This window comes from Balaenoptera ricei, chromosome 11, assembly GCF_028023285.1.
Source record: "Balaenoptera ricei isolate mBalRic1 chromosome 11, mBalRic1.hap2, whole genome shotgun sequence".
In the NCBI taxonomy this organism is placed as follows: Eukaryota; Metazoa; Chordata; class Mammalia; order Artiodactyla; family Balaenopteridae; genus Balaenoptera; species Balaenoptera ricei.
Window position 1 is genome coordinate 44,449,245 of NC_082649.1, and position 27,201 is coordinate 44,476,445.

At 39.3% G+C, this 27,201-nt stretch overlaps 1 protein-coding gene across 25 annotated transcripts in view; it reads right to left on the reverse strand.

Annotated features, from left to right (window-relative positions):
• DST (dystonin) overlaps positions 1-27,201 on the reverse strand; it is a 510,328-nt gene that overhangs the window by 146,149 nt on the left and 336,978 nt on the right. For 23 of the 25 annotated variants that reach the window (XM_059939019.1, XM_059939025.1, XM_059939006.1 and 20 more), the window contains 17 exons: positions 24,972-25,067; positions 24,009-24,134; positions 23,253-23,405; positions 22,910-23,064; positions 22,577-22,703; positions 21,923-22,106; positions 20,833-20,990; positions 19,747-19,925; positions 18,352-18,490; positions 17,341-17,534; positions 16,021-16,183; positions 15,096-15,179; positions 14,284-14,391; positions 13,666-13,764; positions 4,025-4,153; positions 1,705-1,793; positions 571-706 (listed from right to left, as the gene is read on the reverse strand). In XM_059939019.1, the coding sequence (XP_059795002.1) occupies positions 571-706; positions 1,705-1,793; positions 4,025-4,153; positions 13,666-13,764; positions 14,284-14,391; positions 15,096-15,179; positions 16,021-16,183; positions 17,341-17,534; positions 18,352-18,490; positions 19,747-19,925; positions 20,833-20,990; positions 21,923-22,106; positions 22,577-22,703; positions 22,910-23,064; positions 23,253-23,405; positions 24,009-24,134; positions 24,972-25,067 (2,319 nt within the window). Of the gene's footprint in view, positions 1-570; positions 707-1,704; positions 1,794-4,024; positions 4,154-4,416; positions 7,403-7,964; positions 10,113-13,665; positions 13,765-14,283; positions 14,392-15,095; positions 15,180-16,020; positions 16,184-17,340; positions 17,535-18,351; positions 18,491-19,746; positions 19,926-20,832; positions 20,991-21,922; positions 22,107-22,576; positions 22,704-22,909; positions 23,065-23,252; positions 23,406-24,008; positions 24,135-24,971; positions 25,068-27,201 lie in introns of those variants that run through there. The other 2 variants (XM_059939002.1, XM_059939026.1) reach the window with 2 other exon arrangements.

Genomic DNA, 27,201 nt, shown 5'->3' on the forward strand with positions numbered 1-27,201 from the left:
TTTGAATACTGGATTTTGTGTTGAATATGTGTTGTCAAGTTTTAAAAGTTTAAGGATAGGCCAAATTTTAAGCTATTTCTGTTATATTTTAAGAAGATGCTAGAGCATCCTCGCTAAAACGTATGGCCCAGTATTTCTCAAATAAATCTCATGGATATCTCTGAAAATCAGACAAATCCCCTAATACTCCAATGTCACCTTTAGAGGTGACTCACAGACTATTTTATACCATCATATTTATACAGTAAAATATCTATCATATCTATATAACATGTATCTATATAACAGTAGAGGAATGGCTTTGACAGAGAAGAGTTAGAAAAATGAATGATTCTTTCCTTTTACCATGCAAGGCAGAGATTAAGATGTCACAGAAACTGATGACAGCAAGTGTAAGACTGCATTTAATGAACAACACTGAAATCTCCTAGTACTTAAATAAACCCCACCCATGTTTCTTCCATGTACACAACTCAAGGTCATTTCTTTGTCATTGACATATATTTCTACAATCATGCAGTTAAACTAAGAGTCTTAAAACAGCCTCATGTTCTAAATAAATAACATTACCTTCTCTTCTACCTTTATATCTCCTAAGGTTTGTGATTGTTGTAGTTGTTTCAGAGATTCACTAAAGAATAAATTATAACTTTCTTGGAGAGTTTTCACTTGTTTTTCCAATTCATTTCTTTCTTCGTCTGTCATTCTAAAATAACCAGAAAGTATGAAAAGACGAATATAAGTCTTCAAGTGATAAAGATGACACACTAGCCTCGATGATTTTGTAAAGAATACTTTTCTAAATTAGCATAGGGTCATAAAATATAATATAATCTCATATACAGATTGCTCAGGTTGTATATGAAAATTAAGGATGGCCCTTATGACCCTAAAAACATCCAGGAATCCTTCTCTTGCCTAGAAAAGGACTAAAGGAAAAGAGTGTAAACTAATATATCAGTACCTCTCTAGCATATACAAATTTCTAAAATAACAACTGCTGTTATCTGACAGAGGGAAAGATCCCATTGTTAGTTCCAACACGGAAAAGGGACAAGTAAGGTACCATGACTCAAGATGAAACTTGTTCAAGCAGAAGGATGAATAAAGAGGAAATTTATAAGGAAATTAACCCAATTTCCTTATAAATTTAACCTAAGGTACAATATAAAATCATTCTAGAGTAATTCGAAAGATGACAGACAAAAAATATTTAAGAAAAGGGTAGATTCCTTTCCTGCCTGAGGCATTAGCTGAAATATATGAAGTGCCTTGTTGCAAAAAGTAGGACCAAACCACGAGAAATTAAGTTGCCACAGTTCTCAGCTAAGAAAATGAAGAACGTATTTACACACATTTTCCAAAAGGTAGGTCTTGGAGAGTAAGTACTACTCAGAATCAAGACTTGGCTTGGAATCTTTATAACTCACTAGCTACAGATCCTAAACTCTCTGAGCCTGTTTTCTCATCAGCAATATATGGGGATAATAAGTACATTTCAGGGTTTTGGTAAAGACCAAGAGTGACGAAAAGTGACAATTAAATAGCTAAGTTTATAGTCTTAGGTTATTATATTACTGAGTAAACTTGTGATTGAGTCCCATTTTTAAACTCTACATTGCAATTTACCATCCTCTACTTTGCTAAGAGTTTTGAAGACCACTCCCCTACTTCAAATAAAAGACCTAATGAAAACCAACATACTTGTCTCCGTGTTTAGCCAGAAAGAGCTGCATAGTTTGCAGTGCTTCAGATAATTGTTCCTTCTTGACTGATATTTCCTCACTGGAAATCTGCGAGGTAAAAAAAACACACTCAAGCTCTTCCTTCACAAAGACGAGACAACAGTCATTTTAAAAAACTCCAAGTTTTCATCAAGACCCACATGATGGGAATATTTTCAGGTGATCTGAGTCAATAACCCATCAGTTATTACTGGTTTGCAGGCCTGGATAAGAAGACTGCTTTATTGAGAATGCACGATGAAGGAAAGTCCCGCCCTCTAACCCTAAGGCCATCATTTCCACGAGGAAATAATAGTACCACATGATATGGTTCTTGCATTTGTCCCGGCCCAACCACGAATAGGGAATGCCTTAATGACACCCCAGGTGGCCAGATGTTCAGCACTGGAACATCGCCATCCTCAAAAAGATACATGAACATGAACAAAAACCTTCCCTTCTTTCCCCCAAGCTCCTGGATACAATGCTCCTTTGGAAAAAAAATTCCTCTCTAGAAGTATTCCTCTCTAGGTCTGCAGGTCAAGATTAAATAATTTCTATTACTAGGACTTCACTTGCAAAAGTCGCCTGTGACAGACAGAGAAATAAAATTGACCTGTTTACTTTCTCCTAATTCCTCTCTGTATCATTTCTGAAGACCTAATATCAGAAAGTAAATGCCATTCTTTTAAGTGAGCAGAAATGAAATGATGGGACAATGAAAAGGTGTATTTTCCCCAGACATATTCTACTGAGAGTCAACCTAAAGTCTATTTTTCATGGCTATAGGTAATCATGAGGCCACACTGATTTTTTGAAAGACACATTTATTACTGACATCAAATTACCTTAAATTTCCTTCAACAGAGAGACCATCGAGTGTTATTCAAGATTTATGACTGAGGCCATGATCTGCATTGCAGAAGTATCTGTCTACTTTTATGTCTGCTAGGTCTAAAACTAAAACTGGTTGGTAAAATTTTGGAGAATTTAAAACTACAGAATGAGGAAATACCAAGCGTTTATAAACCACGTTCCTGAAAAGAAACTTGTTCTCTCAAGAAATCCTTGCTAAGTTTGTGTCCCTATTTTAGCTCTTTTCCTATTTGACAGGGGGAAAATGAAGAAGATGTTTTAAATAGTCGCATAAAATTGTTTTGAAGGTTTTGGGTTTAAAACACTACATGTAATTTTCCTTTCCAACTTATTTCCCCCACGCTCTATAAAATGTAGTTTGCTAGACTATGAGCTAAGCTGGCTTTATTTCAACTGAATGAGAATTCAAGTAAATACTCAGGTCTATAAACCTCTCCTGGGGGAACCTCAAATAAGGTTCACCTGCCTCATACCATAGACGAAATTAGACAAGATGCTGAAGCTCTCTGCTATTGGATTATGTCAAAAATGTCTGTTTCAAGTGATGACAAGTGTGTATGGATGCAGAGCTGGAAGGGAAAGCTAATGATTGCCTCTGTAGTTTCCACAGGTCAGGCAGGACCAGGAGGGCAGTGCAGGAAACATAATCGAGAAAAATACTGCTTACTTAGTGGGAATTTATTTTTTAAAATATAGCAGCAATTCCAGCGTTATCAGTAGCAGCAGCAAAACTGCTTAACTCAGTGCCCTAAGAGCTTCAGGTGGGACAGCCCAAAGGACACCTCGGAGCAGTAACATCTCTCGAAATGCAGCCACTCAACTTATGTCAAGTAGTGGGGTTCAGAACACAGCCTACAGTACCAAAGACTTCATTTAGGGAAGGGAAAGGATCTAGAATTTCCAGTGGATGATGGGAGAACACTTCTTTAGGAAATAGAAAAGACCCAGAAAAGCACAACTAAATTCGATCCTCAAATGTTAACATCTTGGTCTGCAGTTTGTTGTTCTTGAAACTTTTTGTTTCTATTTTAAGAAAGAGCTTGCAACTCTCTATGACACAGAGTGCATGAATGTACTCAGGGCACAAAACAGAGTGACTCTGCTCTCCTGCAATGCTCATCAAAACGATCAGGAAGCAGATCTCACTGTGAGGAAAAGCAATCCCACATATTGGCTGACTAACAGTGAGACTAATATTGATGAAGTCCAGGTTTTGGAAGCCGAGACAGCTTCTTCTGCCACATACTGTGATTCTTTGGGCAAGTTACTTAACGTCTCTGATCCTCATTATAATTGCGTATAGAAACGGGGGAAACTAAAGAATTGAAGGGTTTTTTTTAGGTGGACTGTATCAACTCGGTAAATTCTCCCCGCTATAATTATTGATATTATCATTATTATTAAACCAGGACCTCGGTGAGTACCTTTTGCTTAAAGAAGGAAGACTTTTCAGCCTTCTCTCCATCTTTCAATGTCTTGCTGATATTTGATACCCATTTTTGTAATTCTTTGGCTTTTTCAACATGCTCTTTCTTTTCTTCTTCCAGTGACTTCTGAGAGGTGTGAGTGGTTAAAAAAAAAAAAAAAAAAAAAGATATATTCCAGTAAATTACCGAGCCATTAAAGTGATCTCTCCACAGAAAACAAGGATTTAAAAATATTTTTTCATCACACACAGGTTACCGAGACATTTTATTCATTTTTTACCATACTCAACACGTCACGTAGCAGATGTATTTCCAAAATGTTTATGGTAGCAAAGCAAGCTGTGAGAAATAGTCTTGAATGATCATCCTAACCTCCCAGCTAGTCTATTAATATGACACATTTAAAAACTCAACTTTATTCATGAAGCACTAGAAGAAATCTGACTTGCTGCCTTTGCATTAGCATTACAATCATAATTGTAGTGACAGAAAAGTATCAGACAATGGAAAGCTGAAAGAATAAAGTCTACACAAAACAAAAAATACATAGAACGAAGAAAGACCTTCCCTCTCCTCCAACACGTAACCCATTCATAATGCTGCTTTTAATTACAAAGTCGTAACTAGAAATGGGAGAGGGTGGTAAAAGATAATATGTAAAGAAGATTACGACATACAGAAAAACTAAAAATGTTCATTTTTCAAGGCAATCTGGAACACTACAGCCTCACGGATGTGAGAACAAGTTTACATTTTCCTCTGTGATTCCACGGTTCTTGTTTAAGTGCTCTTTCAGTGAGTGTAATGAATCATTTAATAAATGGGAACCCTGACACCAGGCTGGATCCAGGCAGTGATGCAGAGTTCTGAAGAAAGGATGCTGTAAACTCGCTGGAGTTCCTCAAGCTTATCCCACATTCCAAGTAAAATACTTTTATTTTAGTTTGGGTAGGAGTCAAAAAACGAATCTCAAAGCTAAATGGAACCATTATGAAGAGCAGTAAATCTTTTGTTATTTTCCATTTTAGAAGTATTCTCTCTAGGGCAGAATGGAGTCTAAAATCCAAGCCTCCTGACTTTTAGTCTAAAGGAGTGATGCAAATTCTTCCAGATCAGGAGACAGCAAACTTTGTTCTGGAAAGGACCAGAGAGCAAATATTTTAGGCTTTGTGAGCCATATGGTTACTGTTAGAACTAGTCAGCTCTGTCCTTGTACCCAAAAGTAGCCAAAGACAATATGTACACAACAATGTGTCTGCATTCCGATAAAAGTTAATCTAAAAAAATTAAAAATTTTTAAAAATTAAAAGTATTCCCTCTTCTGAGCAGTCAGGTGTTTCCAGCCCTCAAGAAATTAACAGTGCGTCGAGCATGTCACACAATTACTAGGCCGTGGATCTCATACCATCAAGCTGTGGACACAGCAGATGAACTAGACAGCATCACCCCTGACTCTGGTTCTATAAACAGGTCCTACTGTGAAGAATAGTAGAGGCTGGAAATCCCTGTCATCAAGGGTTCAGATACTTCTAGGAGTTTAAGTCCTGTGTGGAAATCAAAATCAGCTTTTTCTAAGGCTTCTTTATATGTCAACTTTCTTTTCGTTTGAGGACAGAGGATATTTCTGACATAGGACTTTTGATCTTTGAGCTTTGTAGCAATGAAGACATCTATAATCCCTACTTGGAGGGCTTCTTCAATCGACAAGCGGGACTGGGCCTGGGGCTCAATCAGCCCCCCTGTCAAGTACTGAAATTCCAGACAGCGGATTCCCATGTCCTTACTTATGATATTTGCACTCACAGCTTCCACCACTGACATCACTTTGTTACTGATAGGGTGACTGATCCCCGTGATGACTAACTCACACTGCCGCAGCTGCTGCGCAAACCCCTCGTCCACCAGGCCTCTGTGCAAGGCCTCGGCCACCCGGTACCTCTTGCCGGTCAGAGGGTCAATGATGCCCCCGGTACTGACTTGGGCTTCAAGGCATCGGAGGGCGGTGATCCGATCAACCAGATTCCGACGTGTGGCCTTCAGCACAGAGATCCTCTCCCCACTGGAAGTCAGCCAGTACCCCGCCACTGGACTGTGCGAGTCCTTCTTGGGGACTAATCTGCTCAGCAAGGAATCAGCGAGTTCTGTGAGTGTGAGGAAGCCTTCCTGATACTTTTTGATGGAGGCTTTGTCAATGGTTCCCTGCTCTATGGCCTCGCTGATACTGAACTGTAATCCTGTCTTAGTATCAGTCAGCATACGACAGGGATGCCCATAGGACTCAAAAAACGTGGCTTCCTTCCACTGATACTGCTGCCCCGACAGCTCAAGGTAGGTACTTTTCTCAATCAGGTTTCTCTGGAAAGCCTCGTAGGCAGTCAGTTCTGCTCCTGTCTTAGTATCGACGACAGCAATCCTGTGAGTTTTCGCTACATTGAGATTGGAAATGTTCCTCTCCCCAAATGGAAACAGAAAGCACTGCCCGTCTACGTCAAAGACACACATGCGCAGTAACTCTGAGTAATACAGGGTTCGCTTGTTATTGGGATTGGGAAAGGTTCTGGTGTTGCTGGATGGCTCATGTAAAAACTGCAGGATGGCGTTATTTAGCAGCCCCTGCTGCAGGGCAACTTCTGGAGGAACCCGAATGCCCCTCACGGGGTCGATGACGCCCCCACTGGCAATCTGCACCTCCAACATATGTTTGCCCCTTTGCCTGTCAAGCATTCTATTTTCCATGGCTTGAAACACTGACAGTGTCTTAGAAGAACATGGATACCCCAGGGCCGCCTTCTCTGCCTCAAGGAGCCTGATTTTGAATTCGGGGTCAACCACACCTTTAAGGATTGCATCCTCAACAGAATAGGTCTGCCCTGAAAGGGGGTCAATTATGAAACCCGTGGCCGCCTGAGCTTCTAAAAATGCTAAAGTCATCATCTTATCGATGATGAGCTTCTTGGCAGCTGAGGAAAATGAAATCTTTTCTGTTGTGGATTCTAGGTAAAGCCCTGCAATGGAGGTGGCTTTTGTCAAAAACTTGCTCAGAGTTTTCTGAACTTCTTCAACAGTCTTAAGGCCAAGTCGCAGCTGCTCAACTGTTTTCATGTCCAGAAGCTTAACTTCGACCAACTGCCTGGCCGTCACAGTGTGCCGGAGCCCTTGGAATTGAAACTCATCATCCCTGACCGAGCATGCATGACCACCACCAAGGTTCTGAGAGGTCTCTGGTTCTGAGCCCTTCTTAAGAAAATCTCTTTTGGGTCCACCCAGTGCCCTGCACCCTTCAAGCAGCCATTCATCAGCACCGGGCACTGGGCTCTTTTCTTGCTTTAATGCCGTGACTTCTGTGTGCATAGCATACTGCTTGTTCTTAGCTATCTGTAACGGGAATTTATAAGACATTAAAAGTCATCTAAAGAACATTGTCATGTTACCCACTCTTAATCCAAATATAATTCCTAGAATAACAAAGATGAGATCAGAGAAAAACACTTTCAAGCCCAAGAGGGTTCAGGAACAAGAAATATTATTTTGACAGTCTGAAGTTTAAACTTTAGATGACAATTAAGGTATTAAAATGCTATGTCTAAAAAAGACAGGACATAAAATCTGTCCACAGAACGTGTTAGAAAGTAAAGTTAACTGCTTGGTTTTTCTAGTTTTTTTTTTTAGGGTCAAATTTTTCAGAATAGAATCCCATAGATATGACAGGATAGCCAGGATCTCCGTGTTTTTCATCTCAAACATTTAAAAATTGAAGACTGTAGTTTGTAGTAAAGATTCAAGTAAATCACTAGAAAATGATAGCATGATTTTCTGTCAGACTACAAAGAGCCAATCACATTCAACACGGTTAAAAAATGTAGCCTAGCAGAGAAAGGAAATGAGAGCGGAAACTTGACAGAGGGTAGCTGACAAGGGTCCAGAATCCAGGGTATACCTCTAAGGGCGCCAGAAGCGTCACCAGGTCTACTTCACACTTGTCATCTTGACACCTGACAGCGGGTCTGGAATTGTACAGACCTTGATTTCTTAGCTTCTCGATTTCTGACAGTCTTCCAACAGGGTTCATCTCATCAAAAGTTATCTGTAATTCGGTGCTTGTTTGAGAAAAGTATTCAGAGTAACACTGCTCACTTTTCTCTTTCTCAACCGGAGCCCCCGACAGCCCGCCCTGGCCCTCCTTCTGTATCTGTTCAGCACCCCGATGTTGCCATCTTTCCTCCGAAGGCTGTGGTTCCTGAGTCCACCTCTGTAGAGGGGACCCGGCCCCGGAGGGAGAGGAGGAGAAGTCCCCTGGGCGCTGATACTCTTTCACTGCCATCTCAAGATGTGTCTTGAAGGCTGGGTTCTTTTTCTGGATTTCACACTGGAGCACCACTAACTGATGCTCTTGTTCTTTTATCTGCTGATCCATCTTTTGCTTCAGGTTTTCCACCTCCCTTTTCTGGGCGACCAGCTCATCTGTGAGCTTCCGACATTTCTGGTAGTGATGTGCCTCCCCATCCTGCCCTCGGTGCATCTGCTCACGATATTGCTGGAGCTGCCTCTCAAGTTCTCGGATATTTGTTTCACAGAGCCTCGCGTTCTCTTGCGCCCTGCAGTTTTCCCGCTGGAGAGACACAAAGTCGAGCTGGATGCCCGAAATATCATGTTCCGTGATAACTTTGGAGTCCATCAATTTTTCCATCTTTTTCCGAAACTCCTCTGCAGAACGTTTGAATTTCTCAGATTCCTCCTGAAACAGAACCATCTTCCTGTGGGTCACCTGCTCCTCTAGGATCTTTAAGTGCAGTTCGTCTTGCACCTTTTTCAGTCTGTCGTTCAGGTCCTGCACCTGTGCCCACTGCATCTGCACCGTCTGTTCCCCAAGGCGTTTCTCCTCTTTGGATGCACTTAGCTCAGCACTCAAACTTTGCACCTCCTTCTCCGTGTTCTGGATGATGAGGTCCTGCTGGTCACACTTCTGCTTAAATTCACTTACTAAATGTTGACTTTGCGCCAGGTCTTCTTCCAGGCATTTGATTCTCCTCTGGAAATCCTGTTCCGTTTTCGTCTGTTTGTGCAAGTGTTTGTTTGTGGCACAAAGCTGGTCTTTAAAACCATCCGCCTGGATTTTCAGTGCTTCACATCTTTGCTGGATGGCTTGTTTCTCTAAGACCACATTTGCCGATTCTGCCTGAATTCTCTCCATCATTAACTTGGTTTCGTTATTCTGCCTGGTGAGCTCATCCACTTTGTGCTTTAGTGTGTCTGCACAGTCATTACTTCTCTCCAATTCCTCTTTAAGCTTTTGGATTTTCTCGTTAGTTTCCTTTTCGGCTTGAATATTTTGAAGCAACTGCGCGTGGCTTTTCTCAAATTGTTCTTTCAGGTGATCTGACTTTCTCTGGCAGGATCGTGTTCTTTCGCCAGAGAAGTCCTTGTCATCCTGCAAAGAAGTAACTTGTGAATTTATATGCTGGATGCTCCTCTTGGTGACAGCCTGTGTCCTGGTGATCCGGTCCACCTCCCTCTGCAACTTCCCTTTCTCCTGCTGCAGAGATTCCAGTTCTAGCTCATAGCTGTGCTTTATCCTCTTAAGGTCATTGGCCTCCTGCCTGACCTCTTCTGCCTTCCCTGTGGTCTGGCTCAGCTGCCTGCCCAGCTCCCGGAGCTGCCGAGAGAACCCCTCCTCCGCCTGGTCCTTCCTTTCCAACTCCAGCTTGAGGCATCTCAGTGCATTGCTGGTTTCACCCAGTTTTTCTTTGAGCACGCGAGCCTTTTCCTCCGATGAAGTTTTCCTGAGCTGCCCCTCGACGGCCTCCAGCTCCCGGCGGTACCTCTGGGCCTCACTCTCCGCCCGCAGCTTCTGCAGGGCGATGTCCGCTGCATCCCTCTGCTGCTTCCTCAGCTCGTTCTCCGCTGCCTCCCTGACCTTTGGAAGCTCCTCCTCAACCCGGGACTTCTGCTTCTCAAGCTCAGCCAGCATCCTCTCCAGCTCTGTTATCTTGCCCGTGAGTTTGCGATTCTCCAGCATCGTCGCCTCCTGCCGCTGGAGCAGATCTGAATACACCCCGTGCTCAGAAGCCTCCCGACACCTTTTCATCTATGAGAGACGTTCAGAAGGGTCAAACCCGTTCGACTCCAATCTGTCTTCAAGAATCTGAAGCCATGCTCATGAAAGGACTTACACAGACCAGTGAAACCAAAGGCAGAACAAACCCCACCACCAACACCACCACTATCTGCAGAGAAGAAGCTTCAGAAAGTCAGTAGTCGGAGAAGACGAAAAACCCTGCATGTCAGGTTTTCTAAATCAAGGAATCTTTTCTTTTCTTATTTTTTTTTTTTTTGGTCTCTTAGGAATAATTATGCTTTTAAAATTAGCTAGCTCAGAATTTTACAGCAAGAAGGAACCTTACAGTAAGACCCTCACCCCAGATGAGGACACTGAGGTCTAGGGAGGTTAAATAATTTTGAAAACTCACGCAATAGGCAAGTGACAAAGTAGGAACCAAAATTCTCACAACAGTCCTCTTTCTGCTCTCACACACAACTCAGTCCTATGGGCTAAGAAGAACATACAATGTATAGGAACTGAATGACATTAGAGAATTTAGTTTTCATTTTCTAGCCCAATGGAAATTTGCAATGATATTTACATTCTCCTGTCTTACAGTGAAAGAAGCAAGATACAGAACTTTGGAACAGAGAGCCAATTGAGGAAATAATACTTAACATAAGGAAGGAGGAAATATATAAAAATCTGTAATTTCTACAATCAAATGCCTCACTAATTTATATTTGCCCTACTATGATACTTACAACAGTCAGAATTGCTAATGCAAAGGCACCTATAGTCCCTGGTGGCTTTAGAAAAGATGTGCTTCATATACTCACTGATTTTGTTGTCCTTAATGATATGGCTCATATGAATCCACCTTGACAAGAACCTTCAGATACTCCATAAACATAAAGATATTTGTTAAATATAAATGCTTGTAAAAATGTACTTAGGGATTCAGCTCCAATTAAGAAAATTTGTTTACTGATTACAGAATCAATCTCAGCTGGGAGAAATACACTTGACTACAGACCATGATCAGGGCTAGTTTATAATCACAATTTAATTTCTCTTTATTAACACCATAAGGTTATTAGTGTCATATCATCAGCTCAAAATCATCATAGTTAGAAATAATTTAAACAGCAGGAGGGAAATTATTCTAAATAGCAGATTTTATTTTCATTGAAAAGCCCTGGTAAATCTCAAGAATTTAGTTTGTATTATAGACCATGCATCTTGTTTTTCTTCCTCTCATTTCTTGATCCCCAATAATTTTGATGAGAATTTTAGATGTTTCCTTTGCTAACCTAAATATGATTTTTAATAAGAATTCATATGAAAACAAATCTCATCACAATATTTAGTGTTCTATTTTCTTTATTTTCTTATCAGGGTCAACTCTCAGGGATACTGAAGCATTTTATCTGCTTAGACATTAGGTGTTCAACACGTTTTGAGCAGGTGATTTCTAAAAGGGTCTTTCTCAATTCCTCATCAAACTTTGTTTAAAACTTAGCTGTTGCTCTGAAGTTTTGAGTCCCTCCCTTTTTTTCTTGGTCATGTTCTAAGGTTTAAAAAAATGAAAATTCTCTCAGAAAAAAATGTCTGTTGTTAAACTCTCAGTGTTTTGGAGTCATTTTAGTGACTGGTAATAATCTCATGTTGCCTGGATAACTCTGAATTTTTTTAGCAACTATTAGAAAAATTACTAGAAACAATTTAGTCCTATTGCTGATTTGCTTTCTTGTATATCTCAAAATTATTCAAATAAAAATAATTTCAAGTTTTATCTAAATGTTCCCCAAGGAGACATGCTGTCCTTTAATCTCAGCAATTAACATTTAATATATTTTGCGATCAACAAAGACTAGAGAAATATCTTTATCCATCTATCTATTACAGACACTCTACTAATATTTCTGTAACTAATTTGGTATTATCTTTGAAATTAACTTGAATCCCTCTTTGATTTCATGTTTATCATGGAAAATTCTGCTCTCTGACCAAGATCTCTCATGTGAGTCTTTACAGACCCAGTTTCAGAAACACTACTCTTTGGAATTGAAAACTGAGCTATGTATCTTTTATAAGATATTCCATTATTAATATCCTTAAGTGGTGAATTTTTAACAAGGAATTTTAAAATCTATTTTAAATTATAATAATCTTTGCATGGTCTTCCATAAGCTACATTGTTTTGACTTTAAATTCAACATAATCTTTTATATTTCAAAGGATGACAAGCATAATTTTGGATATATTTCAGGCTTTTTGAAATATCTTTTGGTTCTATCAACTTCTATTATTCTACTTCATCAGATACATTGAGCAAATTGGCTCATATATGTGCAGACATACACTGTAAGAAAGGGAAGGGCTTAAATTATTTATATTACATTTAACTACAAAATACACAATTTAAAAGATCTGTATACCATTTTAAATGGAATCATATCTCTTAAAAACTAAGAATGTAAAAAAATTATGGACTTTCCTTCATAGATGAGAAGTGTATGCCAATTATCTGAATGTGAAAATATTCTGGTTCTCCTTTCTAAACCCAAAGGAAGTTAGTTATAGACTTGCAAGTAGCCATGTTAGTGATTTAGTTGCCGAAAACTATTAACTCTGAACAGACAAAAGTAGTTTACAAAAGCGGTCATAATTTTAGAAACTAAGAAAGCAACATCTGTTAGACATTTACTACCATTTTGGTTCTCTCATTATATGAATGGAGTTATACTAAGTACAGTCACCTACAGAATTTCAACAACGTTCTAATTTAAATGGCTAATGCCCCACAATTTACTTACTACAGCATTTGGTTTACTATTTTTGTCTGTTCTGAGGTTAGGAACAGAAAGCATATCAAGATAATAGAGCAGAGAATACTTTCAATATTAGATACAATAGCCTTTTATGAAAATATATTTCCATAAACAACTCCTTATTCTTTCTGTTTCTGAATATATTTTAAATGCATAATCAAAGGCACTGAAGTTCTCCAAATTAGAATGGTACTTAGTCTTTTTAACATACACCATATCTTTTTGGCAAAGCTAAAAACAAAAACAAAATAAAACCCCCCACAATTCTTAAAAAGTACTACCATTTTGTATAAACACCTGCTACTTCTAACTTAATGGCTTTCATGTTTTAAATCCTTGAAGATGTAAATTAATTTAAAATGCATAAAACAAGTGTGTTTATGTAATATTTCTGCAGATATCGTAACAGTAGTAACTATACTTCAAAGAACAATACTTCTCAACTGTGAGAAAACTGAAAAACATTCTGCTAAACTGCCAACATTCCATAATTTAAATAGAACCACTTAAGGACATTAATGCTCTCATACTAGAGCCCTAGAGTAAAAATAAAATTTTTTTTTTCCAAAACAGTTGTTCCTTTTTTTCGTAATGTTTTTCAGTTCGAGAGAGTCTTAATAACAAACCAAAAAATCCTAGGCCTCTACTGTTTTTCACTGTAATTTTATAATTAATCACTTATACATCAGCTCTCAACCATGTGAGTTTATCATGAAACCGTCTCGTGGCTCCTTTTCAGTAACCTGCCCATGGTTAATGGTTACCTCCTCCTCTTCCAGACGCTTCAATGAGTCCCCAGCAAATTTAATATATTGTGTCATGAGGGTGACCAGAGCCGTATACCGGGTCCTCAGGTCCATGAACTGCAAGTAAGGAAAAATAAAAATAAAAACAGAATCTCCAGTTGCCCTAAATGAGCTGAATGAACACTGAGTAATAATTAAAATATTAACTAGTCTTTGGGACAGGGAAGTTCACGACTCCCCAGCAATGATAACCGAGTAGGAACGAGATTACTGCTGTGCAAACCACAGTGTTGACAGTCCTCTTCTAAATTTAATCATGATGCGCATTTATTATTCTCTGCAATTCATTCATCTGGAATGAAGATTTTCAAAGGTTTTTTAAAACCCTTAATAAGATGCATTGTTATAGGTAGAGAGCATCTGTTTGGGATGATGGAATGTTCTGGAAATGGATTGTGTTCAAGGTTGTACAACATGACGAATGTACTGAACGCCACTGAATTGTATGCTTAAAAATGGCTAAAATGGTGAATTTTCTATTATGGACATTTTACCACAATACAAATGTATAAAAGTAAAATTGCTAAAGTGTTGCTTCTCTCTTTCACACCCTCCCCATCTCTGGACGGGTATCACCTCTTGAATGACGAGGTCTGCCGAGCTCTGCATTCTCCGGCGTTTCACTGGAGACTTTTGTTGTGAATCCACCATAGCCCGGTAGGTCATCGTTTGTAATTCGTAGTCCTGTATAAAGGAAATGGTAAGATTAATTAAAGCAAAGCACTAAACCTTCATTCTATAGTGATTTGATGCAGAGAAAGGGCATCTACTTTCACTGAATAAGTCAAGAGAATATTGCAAAACTACATTTTCAAGAATCAATCCAATCCTGACATGTTTCCAAGGTGGTAATAAAAATGAGAAACATTTAGGGTGGCCAGGAAAGTTCCTAAGTCTCTTTAGGAGTTCATGGAGACATTTAGGAACAGTGTGCCAGTTATTTTCAGCCTCCCTCTCCTCTAGTTAGGAAATGGGACTGCAAATCCGGATGCGTGAAGCTGAGGTGCGGTGGGCGACTTAGAGCACAGGGTAGACGTTCTTCCATGGAATATTCCAGCAATACTTGCATGGAACACTCCAGCAAGGAGGGGAGGGGGGAAGCAAAGTGGTAAGAGGCGGATTACAGAGCTACATTTTATTCTGGTGCACATGGGGGTGTGGCCAGGCTGTGCACGTGTGTGACACAGAGAGAGAATGAAAGACCCAGGGGTCGTCACGTGACTCACACTTTCATAAAGAATTAACAGATAAGTGACAAAGAGTGAAGATTCTCTGTGTCACTTTTTAACACAGATTGAATGACCTGCAAAGGCTTTAAAAGTGCACCATAGAAGCACCTCCCTGAATATCTGAACATGAAATCTGAGGCAAGGAACTGGTCTTCTCACCTTCACCGCAGTGGAGTACTGTTCTGCGTATTTCTGACACTCATCCATTTTGCTCTGTTTCATTTCTATTTCAGACACCAGCATCTATAAACACACACAGGTTAGGAGAAAAAGGACAAGGAGCCCTATGCTATCCAACAACTTGAGATCTCAGGCACTAAGAAATATCTACATCACTTAAGACTACAGCTCTCTACCCCACTGCACTTTTTTTTTTAATTGTAGCCTTTATTTATTTATTTATTTATTTGGCTGCACCGCATGGCTTGTGGGATCTTAGTTTCCCAACCAGGGATGGAACCTGTGCCCTCGGCAGTGAAAGCACCAAGTCCTAACCACTGGATTGCCAGGGAATTCCCTCTACCCCACTGCACTTAATGTCATCTGCCTCATGGGTGAAGTCCAACCTTTCAAGATTAAGCCACTGTGTGACACCCCCTCATGGGGCTTCCAAAGCAGAAATTACTAAACTCCATGGAAATTATCCACAAGTAGACTTGAAACCCTTAGCCCCCACCTAATCCTGATCTAAAGAGAGCTAGAAATTACTGGCCCCTCAAGATGGAACAAAAATCTCAAAGCATTTAACTCTTGGTCACATGTGGCTGTTTAATTTTCTATGACTAACCATTTTTTTTAAAATTTAGGATCCCATGAAACTACTGCAGCCAGCAAAGTACCAAAGAGATTTCCATACCTACGATTAAATGATCATTAGAAACTTGAACTGTCCCAACATGCAACTTTCTTAAATCAAAATAAGGGATGGATGTAGGTTTGAGTGCAAATTTTTAACATTTGTGATTTATTCCCTGCCTTCCTTGAAATAGTTGCTGACTTATCGTACTAACAAGAGAAAGGAAGGTCAAGGTCTGAGTGACCAAATGCAGACAAAACCCTAGCACAAAGAACTGTGTTTACACACCTTCTGTTGATTCAATTGTGTGGCTAGGGTTTTACTGTTTTCAGGCTGGTTTTCCTGAATCTTTCTCTGAGTAGTTTCAACTTGCTGGATCCAGTCATCTAAAGGGTGATAGGTATCTCTGTAGTACTTCAGCGACTTCCCAATGCCTTCCAAGTCCCGTAACCTAAGAGGTTAACACAGGAATAGTCACGGTTTCCAAGAGTAACCAATAGGAAGGTGGAAGGTATAGAAAAAAAGGGACAGACAAAGTATTACTGTCCTAAAATGCACTAAGCACAACAACAGGGGTGTGTCGAGAATTCAAGGCCACAGCATCCCAGGCCCATCTCCAAGGGCACCTACACTGCCTTGGGTTGAATACAAATTCCTTTTCTCCAGGACCTGCGCAATTTATCGGTACTGATTATTCTAGGGACAAGCCCGAGAGACTGAAGCTAAAAAGCAGGAAAACTGGAAAGTTAACCATAATAATTATCAATCAGCAAGTCTTGAAGACCCAAAGTTTGCAGCAATGGCAGTTCACTTCTGAAAAAATGACATGGTAGCAATGAATGGTTCAACATGGACTCAGAGGGTACCTTCTAGGAGCTGTGATTAAACACGCCAGTTTCTATGATTTTAAAACCACTACATTAAACCTACAGATCATGTATTTTAAAGATTAGATACTATATATTTAAACATAATTTATTTCTCACAAATGGCACTACATCATAAAAGCATTTTAGTTGCATTAATAAAAACATAAAAAATGAATGAGAAGGAACACTATTCCATTTCTTTTAAGATGAGCCCCCAAAACCATCCCATTTCTTTTCACTTTTTTATTTCAGTCAGTGGGCAAATGATTTTGACTTTCTTGTATCTTCGATTAAAATGAGCATTAGGACATTTCAGTTTCTTTACACTTCCTGTTTAGTATAGATGCTACATCCGGCCCTAGGGAATGCATGACCCACCCTCCTCTTACTAAGTCATGGTTATTTTGATATTATCAGTGGTAATAATTAGAGAACTACATTGTTTTTTCCTTCAGAAAAGGCAAGTAGATTAACTATATAAATGCCAGAGTACATCAACAGTTGTAATAACACAGAACTGAAAAATAACTTACTTGGAAGTTAAATATCTTACTAAAGGCCACCCTATAAAAAAGAAATGTAATTGGACAGAGCTCTTGCAATTAACACAATTAACTACATATGGAAATTAACTCTATGGAATGAATTACATAGGGAAGTAAAAAGCCTAATACATTTAGACTTTACCCAGAATACAGAGATTAAATCTGAGCTAAAAATGAATGAAAAGGGTACTAACCTGTTGTCAATCTGAGCATGAACATTCTGCCACCTCTCAACCAACTGATCTGCTTTTTCTTTGTGCCAGTCAAAGTCAAGGTCACGTTCTTTGTAGGTTTTAAACATCTCATCACTAATGGTCTTTGCTCTCTGTAGCTCATCCTCCAGTGCATGGAAGACCTCTCTCTTTTCATCCACTTCAGATCTCCATTGCTAAAATACATCAATTTATAAAGTTACAAAAACGTATCAACCGCTCATTGTGTAAACACATTATTCACCTAATTTTACAATTCATTTACAAATGACTGCTATAAAATCAGACAATGGAAAGAATATCTTTCATATACAAAATATTACATTAGCTTGAACCTTATACAATTGCCAATATTTGACTGTACTTTGACCTAAAAAAACCAAGTTTTATAGAGTTCAGTCTAACAAAATTTGCATATCAATAAAATAAAATATATTTCATAATTAAGTCTGCTACTTCAGTAAGTCTTTTTCATTGTTTGTTTTTTAAATATCTACTGATCTCAAATGAACACATGCATTAAAAAATCACTGAGAAAACTTTTCACAATTGTTTTACAATATCTTTACTCAGGGTTTTATAAATGGAAGAAGAGAAACAGACGAGTATAACTATCAGCCTTTTTCCTTCTTAGATTAACTACTCTACTCACCTCCTTGATTTCTTAAAATAATTGCCTCTTTCCACAAGAGAATCTATTACCAATAATTTACTTTTTAGCTTCAACTCCTCTTGCTGCCAACATGAACGGACTATAAAAACCTACCGTCAAAAAGATCCAAACTTCAAATGAAAAGAACTTACCTCAAACTAAAAATGAATGAACATACTTATTTACAGTAAGCCATGGTACTACAGAGACAGGACATGGAATGGACAGAAGTGTATTCAAGTTCAGATATTTAATGCTTGATGTCTGAAGACCTGGGCCAAGTGCTAGAGAAATACTTTTAAAGGATAATCTTAAAAAATAGCCAGCAGTGAAATGCATACCTTTAAAGTGCTCATTAGATTCTCAATGTTATTCTTGTCAGCTGTAACTGCTTCCTCTTCACACAGTTTCGTTTCATAGAATTTTACAAGGGCTTCTGCAGCGTGAGTGTTTTTTAACACCAAGTTGACAATTTTCAACCTGAAAAAGAGAATTAAACAACACCCCCTTTTGGTAAGCATTTATTTTCCCGCAATACAGTCCCAAAGCACCATGAGGGTGCATGATGTAGCATGTTCTTCATCCCGAGACACTGACACTTTTATTACAAGATTAATATCCTACTAAGTAAGTCAGACAGAGAAAGATAAATGCCGTATGATATCACCTATATGTGGAATCTAAAATATGACACAAATGAACTTATCTACGAAACAGAACCAGACTCACAAATATAGAGATCAGACTTGTGGTTGCCAAGGGGGAGGGGGTTAGGGGAGGGATGGAGTGGGAGTTTGGGGTTAGCAGATGCAAACTGTTATATAGTGAATGGATAAACAACAAGGTCCTACTGTAGAGCACAGGGAACTACATTCAATATCCTGGGATAAACCACAATGGAAAAGAATATGAAAAAGAATGTATATATGTGTATAACTGAATCACTTTGCTGTAGCAGTGACTCGGCAGTAAATAACAGTAAATAACACAACACTGTAAATCAACTATACTTCAATAAAATTTTTAAGAAAGGATTAACATCCCGCTAACTGTCTTCTAACAGAACCCATGCCCTGCCCCCACAGTGGTCTTCAGCAGGAGATTCCAACAGCAGAGGGGCTTCTTTCAAACCTAATTTGGACCAAGCCTGGGAGGAAAGTCCTATAGGTTACAACAGCTGAGCTACCAAAACTATAGGCAACATGTGGGAAGGTCATTAATGCTCTAGTCTCTGAAGCTCACATTCCCTTTCAGCATGAAGATGCATCGTAAGTCCACAGAAATATTTAATATATTTGTTATTAAGAAAAAAATTTTGTATTCTTAAAAATGAACATTTTTGGGGCTTCCCTGGTGGTGCAGTGGTTGAGAATCCGCCTGTCAATGCAGGGGACACGGGTTCGAGCCTTGGTCTGGGAAGATCCCACATGCCGCAGAGCAACTGGGCCCATGAGCCACAACTACTGAGCCTGCGCGTCTGGAGCCTGTGCTACGCAACAAGAGAGGCCGCAACAGTAAGAGGCCCGCGCACTGTGATGAAGAGTGGCTCCCACTCGCGGCAACTAGAGAAAGCCCTCGCACAGAAACGAAGACCCAACACACCCAAAAATAAATAAATAAATAAATAAGTTTAAAAAAAAAAAAAAAGAACATTTTTGGCTAAACAGCCTATATATATAAGTGGCACTTCTATGAAGCCAGTTTAGATGATTTCTATTAAGGCAGTGGTTCCATACTTCTCTATGTAGGTGGAGGACATGGAATAGACGTGGTTCATGCTCTGGACGACCACGCTGAGCTCGGATCGCAAGGTGGGAGCCGTGGAAGAGGCGGCTGCTTGACTGAAAAAGTCGTCGCATTTACTCGTGATTGTGGCCAAATCGCCTTTAAGTCGCTCCAGCTCTTTCTTTAGTTTCTACACAACAGAGAACAAACAAGGATTAGGCTATCACTCCAGATGGGGTCTCTTTCTTCAAACACTTTAAAAATACACATTTCCCATTATGACCCTTGACTTAAACATGTACGTATTCTTTTTTCTTAATTGAAGTGTAGTTGATTTACAATGTTGTGTTAATTTCTGCTGTACAGCAAAGTGATTCAGTTAAACACATACATACATTTTGTTCATATTCTTTTCCATCACGGTTTATCACAGGATATTGAATATAGTTCCTGTGCTATACAGTAGGACCTTGTTGTTTATCCATTCTATATGTAATAGTTTGCATCTGCTAATCCCAAACTCCCAGTACTTCCCTCACCCACCCCCCTCCCCTCTGGCAACCACAAGTCTGTTCTCTATGTCTGTGAGTCTGGTTCTGTTTTATAGATAAGTTCATTTGTGTCGTATTTTAGATTCCACATATAAGTGATAACATACGGTATTTGTCTTTTTCTGACTTACGTCACTTAGTATGATCATCTCTACTTGCAAAACATTTACATACTCTTTACTTTTTCTTTATCAAAGAAATGAAGCCAAAGCAGTCAAGTTTCATAATCAATCATTCCCTCACTGTCCACCTCCTCGGGCCCAAACATCTAATTCAGTGCTTGTGCATCGAGCAGGTGAGAAACTGTGAGAAGCCCTCGCAGCCTCCACATAAATGGGTGAGAAAGTACCTGTTCCTGTGTTTACCCAAGTGAGAGGCGGAACTGAATTACAGAAGCCTCGGCTGCCATCAGCGGTAAGTACATAGGCAGACCTCACCAAGTGACCCCTGGCAAAGGGAGCGTGTGAGGGGTCGCAGAGCCGACAGTAAAGGTCATTAAGATGGTAATCTGTGCTAATCTTGTCCCCACGTGCTTCTCAGACTCACCTCCTGCTCTGAGATTCTGAACACGCTTTCGTGAAGGTCGTCTCTCTCCAGGGGGGTGCGGATCTGTCTGATTAGACGGTCTTCACAGCTCTCAAGCCGAAGCCTGAGGTTTCGGACTTCAGAGATGTAGAGATTATAAGCTGATTCCTCTTGCTCCTCTGTGAAAATAAATGCAATGTTTAGAAAATACCTCATTTTCTATCTTTTGGATGTTCTCGTTCATGATTTAATATGGCAGTTTTACTACTACTGAAACACAGCTAGTCAAACTAATGATACCGGTTATCACAACAAACCCACCCCAAGGATATAAACCTTGAAATCGTGGACATTACAATTTACGAAGATTTAATAAAACTTCCCCAATGCCACTTAAAGTACCAATATCTGATTTATGATGTCTAAGGAAAGTAATATATTGCTCTGTTTTGTGTTCACAAAAATGTGAATTATATTAGTAGCAGATTAGTAAAAAAAACTAAATTAAAATCCTTTAAAATGAAAGGTAAAGATTATGTTAATGTTTAAAAATTTTTAAAATAGAGTATTACTACTAAGTTTTTTTGGTCTCTAAGTTATATCAAGTGTTTGGAATAAAATTTATATTTAACAAAAGTTAACAAGACAAAATCTTTTCCTTCAACCCCTGTATAAAATTCAGGTTTGGTTATAGGAAATCTCTGCCCTTTGCTCTCAGTTTTGCTGTGAATCTAAAACTGCTCTAAGAAAAAGTCTTTAAAAAATCCAAGTTTGCTATACGGAAAAATAATTGAAACTTTTCTGAAACTAAAAGATCATCATTCTGAACATTACACTGCAAAATAGTGAAAATGTTTAACAGTAGATACACTAAGAATTCATTGTCATACGACTTGGTTGACATCTTTTTATTAATTCATCATTTGGAAATAACTGAGTCCCTCCTTGAATCTTCCTACCTCAAACATGCATTTAATATTCCAATAATTATCTCTACCTATTACAGGTGGAGTGACAAAATATACCTAAGATTGAGATTCCCACTGATAGCAGAAAATAGCCTGGACTAAACACCCATGGGGGAAAAAAGGCAAGGATTTCCATGCTTTACCTCTTTCTGCAGATTTAAGAAGTTCTTGATAATACTGCTTACACACATTAACCTCCTTTTCCAGTTGTGTTATATCTGAACCTGAAAATATTTGGGATTCCTGGCTATCTTCGAGAAAATCTTCAAAACGAGACTGTAGATTACTCAGAACTTGCTGATGTTCACCAGGTAGCATTGTCTTTATCTAAAGAAGACCAGTGATCCATTATAGTACTAAGAGTAAAATTTCAAAAGGACAGATCTCAAGTGGGTCTTATGGGACATGAGTTTATGTTAATAGTCATAAATAGAAAACCACTGGAAATTAATCTTTTCTTCAATTACAATCTTAGGTTTTAAAAGATGAGAAAAAACAAGACTACAAAATTTAATAAATGAAATCAAACTACACCCATCTCTATATGCCCAAACACTATACTGTGTCTCCCAATGAAAATGTAAGCCCTGAATAAAGTATGGGATTTCCAGATCCCCCAGTTCTTAGAAAATGCCTCGTATACAGCAGGCATAGGACAGATATTCATTGAATGAATGACTGTTATCATGGATCTGCTCGACTCCATCTTACCCCAGAGAAAATACAAAACCCACCCCTCATGACAAGGGGCCCCACATCTTTGGACAGGTTAGGTGGATGTGTAGATTTATACTTACTGAAGCCACATTGCTAGCTCGGATTCTGTCAATTTCATTGATGAGATAGTGCCAGGAGACCACACTCTTCATGTTTATGTGAGACTCATGCCAAAGGGTCAGGACGTTCTGATACTGCTGCTCGATTCTGAAATATAGGTAAGAAAACTCAGATTCAGCCTTTCCACTCCCTCTGAACACATGCTACAATTTTTCTTTGTGTTTGTGACATATACTAGGTTTCCTAGTTCTAGGTCCTCCTGATCCTATGAGCCTTGTCAAAGCACTGACTGTTCTTTTAACCTTCAGAGAGTTCCACAGCCAGGCCTACATCTGGAGCTAGTGCGCACAAACCTGTTTGCAAAGTCGACCGCCTCTTTATTTGGAGGAGGGACACTGAAGCACACAGACGGGACCATGGCTTCATTCCCGGTGGGGCTGATGACCTTCCACTTAGCACGATGAGAGTTGTTCGCCAAAATACATTCATCATCTTTGAAGATGGTTATCTGGTTTTAAAAGAAGAACAGAATAACAAGATGAGGTCACTGTGGTACTCATCTTTTTCCACATCCAATCTTGGGATTTTTTTTGTATTTTTGAGGTGGAAAACTTTACCACTAATGAGCAATATGACCTCATTTTTTAACTATATGAATAATGTCAGAACCTGGTCTGTTTCTAGGAGTTAAAGTACCTCAATTTGTCTGTAGTCACAGATGGCTTTGATCGGAATAGAAGTTTTGAGTGGACAGTCAGGATTTCTTGGCTTCAGCTGAATGATTGTTTTTGCTCTCCCCATCAGGCTTGCGACTGTGCTTTTATACTGCAAAAGCTCTTCTTTCTCTTCCTAGGGAATAAATCAGATGGATTTTAAAAGTAAAAAACGTGTGCACTCTGTTCTTTTAGGGCTTTGCCTAAACGAACTTCACCAGAAGAATCTTCCCTGACCACCTGGTCTAAACGTTCAATCCCTCCCCATCCCCGCTGGCACCTCTCTTGCCTTGTTTTGTTTGGTTGTTTCTTTCCTCCTTCGCATTTACCATTATCTAACATACTACGTATATTTTACTAATTTATCATGTTTATTGAGCCCCATCCCCAGCATATAAGCAGGATTCTTGTCTGTTTTGTTCACTGTTCTATCCCCAGCACCTAAAATAGTGTCTGGGATACAGAAATGCTAACAAGTATTTATGGAATGAAGGACTAAACACAGATACACACAACACAGTGAAAGCATTTTAAAATATTGAGGCAATCACATGACAAACACTTTTGTTGTATTTGTTACCAAAAAACACTAAAACTGAATGTTTAAATGCTTGATTGAGGCAGAAATATCAAGAGTACCAATAAAACATGAAGTTCTGCACATAGAAAATATAATAAAGCACTAATCTAGTCCTCACTATACATCACTGATGAAACTTCCAGGTTTTCCTGTTCGTACCATTGATTCCTGAACAAGGTCCTCCAGCTTGTGAATGCTGCTGGACCTGTCACAGCTGTACTTCCGCTGAATGGCGTCTTTTAGATTCCTCAAGTAATCCGTGGCTTCTTTGGCATCATTGAAAAACTAAGGAAAGATGAAAACTGGCAGTTAAAGTGTATGCAATGTCAGCAAAGCCCAGAGTTGTCAGGTTCGAGTACCAGAGCCCTGTGTGGACCCCTCCTACATGGGAACAGAATAAGATCACGAGACAACTTAGCCAAAATCATTCCTTTAACCAAACACCAATTCTTGAACTTGGATGATGATGAATGAATTCTAACTGTCCATCCAAAGTTTATGTCTATAGAGATCAGACTGGTGGCTGCCAAGGGGGAGGGAAGGCGGGGGAGGGATGGATGGATTGCGAGTTTAGGATTAGAAGATGCAAACCAGTATATATAGGATGGATAAACAACAAGGTCCTACTGTATAGCACAGGAAACTATATCCAATATCCTGTGATAAACCAAAATGGAAAAGAATATGAAAAATAATATATACATATATATATAACAAATTTTCTCTCTATACTGTGGTTTTGGCTCGATATTATTTTGACTGAACTTCTATTTCACTTTAGGGTCCAAACAGCTGTTAATCGGGGGTGAAATTCCAAGAATATTTTAAAACTTCTGAAGAATAGAAAGCTCTCTGTAATGAAACAGTTCCTTAATAAGAGAAGCATGGACAAAATTAAGATTTTCTGACATTTTAAGCAGTTTTTAAAGTATTTCTTCCTTACTAGAATGCTTCCATTTATCCTGAAGAACATATATCCCTATATCCTACAAAGAAAACATTTTGGTTTCTTTCCCCTGAACACTACATACGTGCATCTTAACAGTACATTATGGAACTGTTTTCTGTAACTCAGCCAAAATTGCAATACCATCGATCGACGTGGTGATTCTGCCTCCATACCTCGAAATAAGCGCTGTTCTCCTTTATGTGCTTCTCTACACACTGGCAGAGCTGCAGGATCCAGCTCCACTGCGTCTGCATCGCCGCTCGGTAGGCCTGACAGGTAAAACATAGCCACTGTTGCCGTGTGGACAGTAACACACACAACTTACTTCTCAAGGATAAAAGACTCTAGTGTCTACATAGATGATGAGAATTCTTTAACAGAGTAAGACTTGAAAAATTGGGGTAGTGAAATGTCCCTCTAAACTACGAGTTCCCAGTTGTACAAAGCCAGCCCTAAAAGTTTAAATATAAATTTTTCAATGAGTCCAGTCACTTTCTTTCAAATTTTTAGCTTCTTGACATTTTTTTCTTAAAATATATGGAAAAAGCCAGCTCTGACTGTTTTTCCATGAAAACCTCTTTAATATTAGAAATGGATGCAAGCTATCCCAGCTTTTTAGAAAACCAACCCTCCACCTGCCAACACTTGCCTATATGGCATCGTCAGATATGCCTCCTTCATGACATTTTCCTTCATCTTTCTTTTTTCTGAATTTTTATATTACTGGATCATAAAATACCCCTCTTGACACAAAAATACATGGTCTGTAGTTTTCTCTGTCTTTGCTTCCAAAACTAGTCTGGAAGCTCTTGGCAGGGGTGGGGGTGATTTATTTGTTTGTTTTTACCGGGACTGTTTGGGGAGAGTGGAAAAGGGCATAAGCAATCCCTTATTTGTGTAATTCTGGAATTATATTCAAGATAATACTAAGGGGACTTCCCTGGTGGCACAGTGGTTAAGAATCTGCCTGACAATGCAGGGGACACAGGTTCGAGCCCTGGTCGGGGAAGATCCCACATGCCGCGGAGCAACTAAGCCTGTGTGCCACAACTACTGAGCCTGCGCTCTAGAGCCCACGTGCCACAACTACTGAAGCCCACGTGCCTGGAGCCCGTGCTCGGCAACAAGAGAAGCCACCGCAATGAGAAGCCCGCGCACCGCAACTGAAGAGTAGCCCCCGCTCACCGCAACTAGAGAAAGCCCACGTGCAGCAACGAAGACCCAACATGGCCAAAAATTTAAAAAAAGAAAAGATAATCCTAGGAATTTTTATTTCATATGTTTTTACTTGAATTTTTATTTACCACTTGGTGTCTCTTTCCTGAGAGCAAAAATATTGTAGAAAAGACACCTACTTACTAGAAAACATGAAACACCCTTTCATATTTAAGGTTCAGTTCACTGGCTTCCAGAAGAGGGCGCCCTTGATGCTCTAATGACTATCTTATGTAAGCCTGTCCTTCCTCCTGGAAAAAACACTCCTGCTGAGCTCTGTCCAGGCAGCTTTCTGGGTGGAATGCATAAGGCAGCACTGGAAATCTGGCAACACATCCTCATCACATTACCTGCTCCCTCCAATTAAGCTACTTTGAGTAAATTGGCTATAAAAGACACATCATGCATGGTCCGATTATTAGTTTCTTTTTCACATAAAATATAAAAGAGTTAATAATTAACTATTATCCATTGCCCACAAGACATTGGATGGGCCCGTGGAATCATAAGGACGACTACGGCTTAATTCTATTGTTCCAGAGACTTTCAGTTAATTAGACTAACAGCTCTACCTAAAAGTAATCAGGTTCACATCCACATTTTCCATTCCCATCAGAGTTCTCAACCTACAATCGTATTTCCTAACAGCTTTCATCTCTCTATTCCAAAGAATATCTATCCCACTTTTAGTTGATCATCATATAAAAGTATATCCACACCCTTCATGATTCTGATTTCCTTTCCCTAGTGCCACCCTACCTTCTATATCTTTAACATTCCTATGCAGCATTTCCTGGGGATGAAAACCACGTTTTTATATGAAAGAAGGTCACCTATAATATTCCCAAGACCACCAAGTGAGGCCTAGAATTTTATGAATCTTTTGTGTCACGAAGACTTATTTCAGTGAACAAAGACTCTCAGATTCCTTTCTTCAATTGCGTGTCCCATTGTAAGCATAGCTTCATTTTTCTTCCTCTGGAAATACAGCACATCTGTCCACGTTACATGCTTCTCGCCCTCTTACATCACCCACTGCACATTCAGACAGTCACTAACTCTAACCAGTAGATATCAGGCCCCAAAATTAAACACATGCCACCCCACGGGCAGCCTGATAAACCCTAGGTCAACCCTCCCCTTCTGGGTCTGAAATGTGTGTGTTACACCCTGAGGACACACCTCACA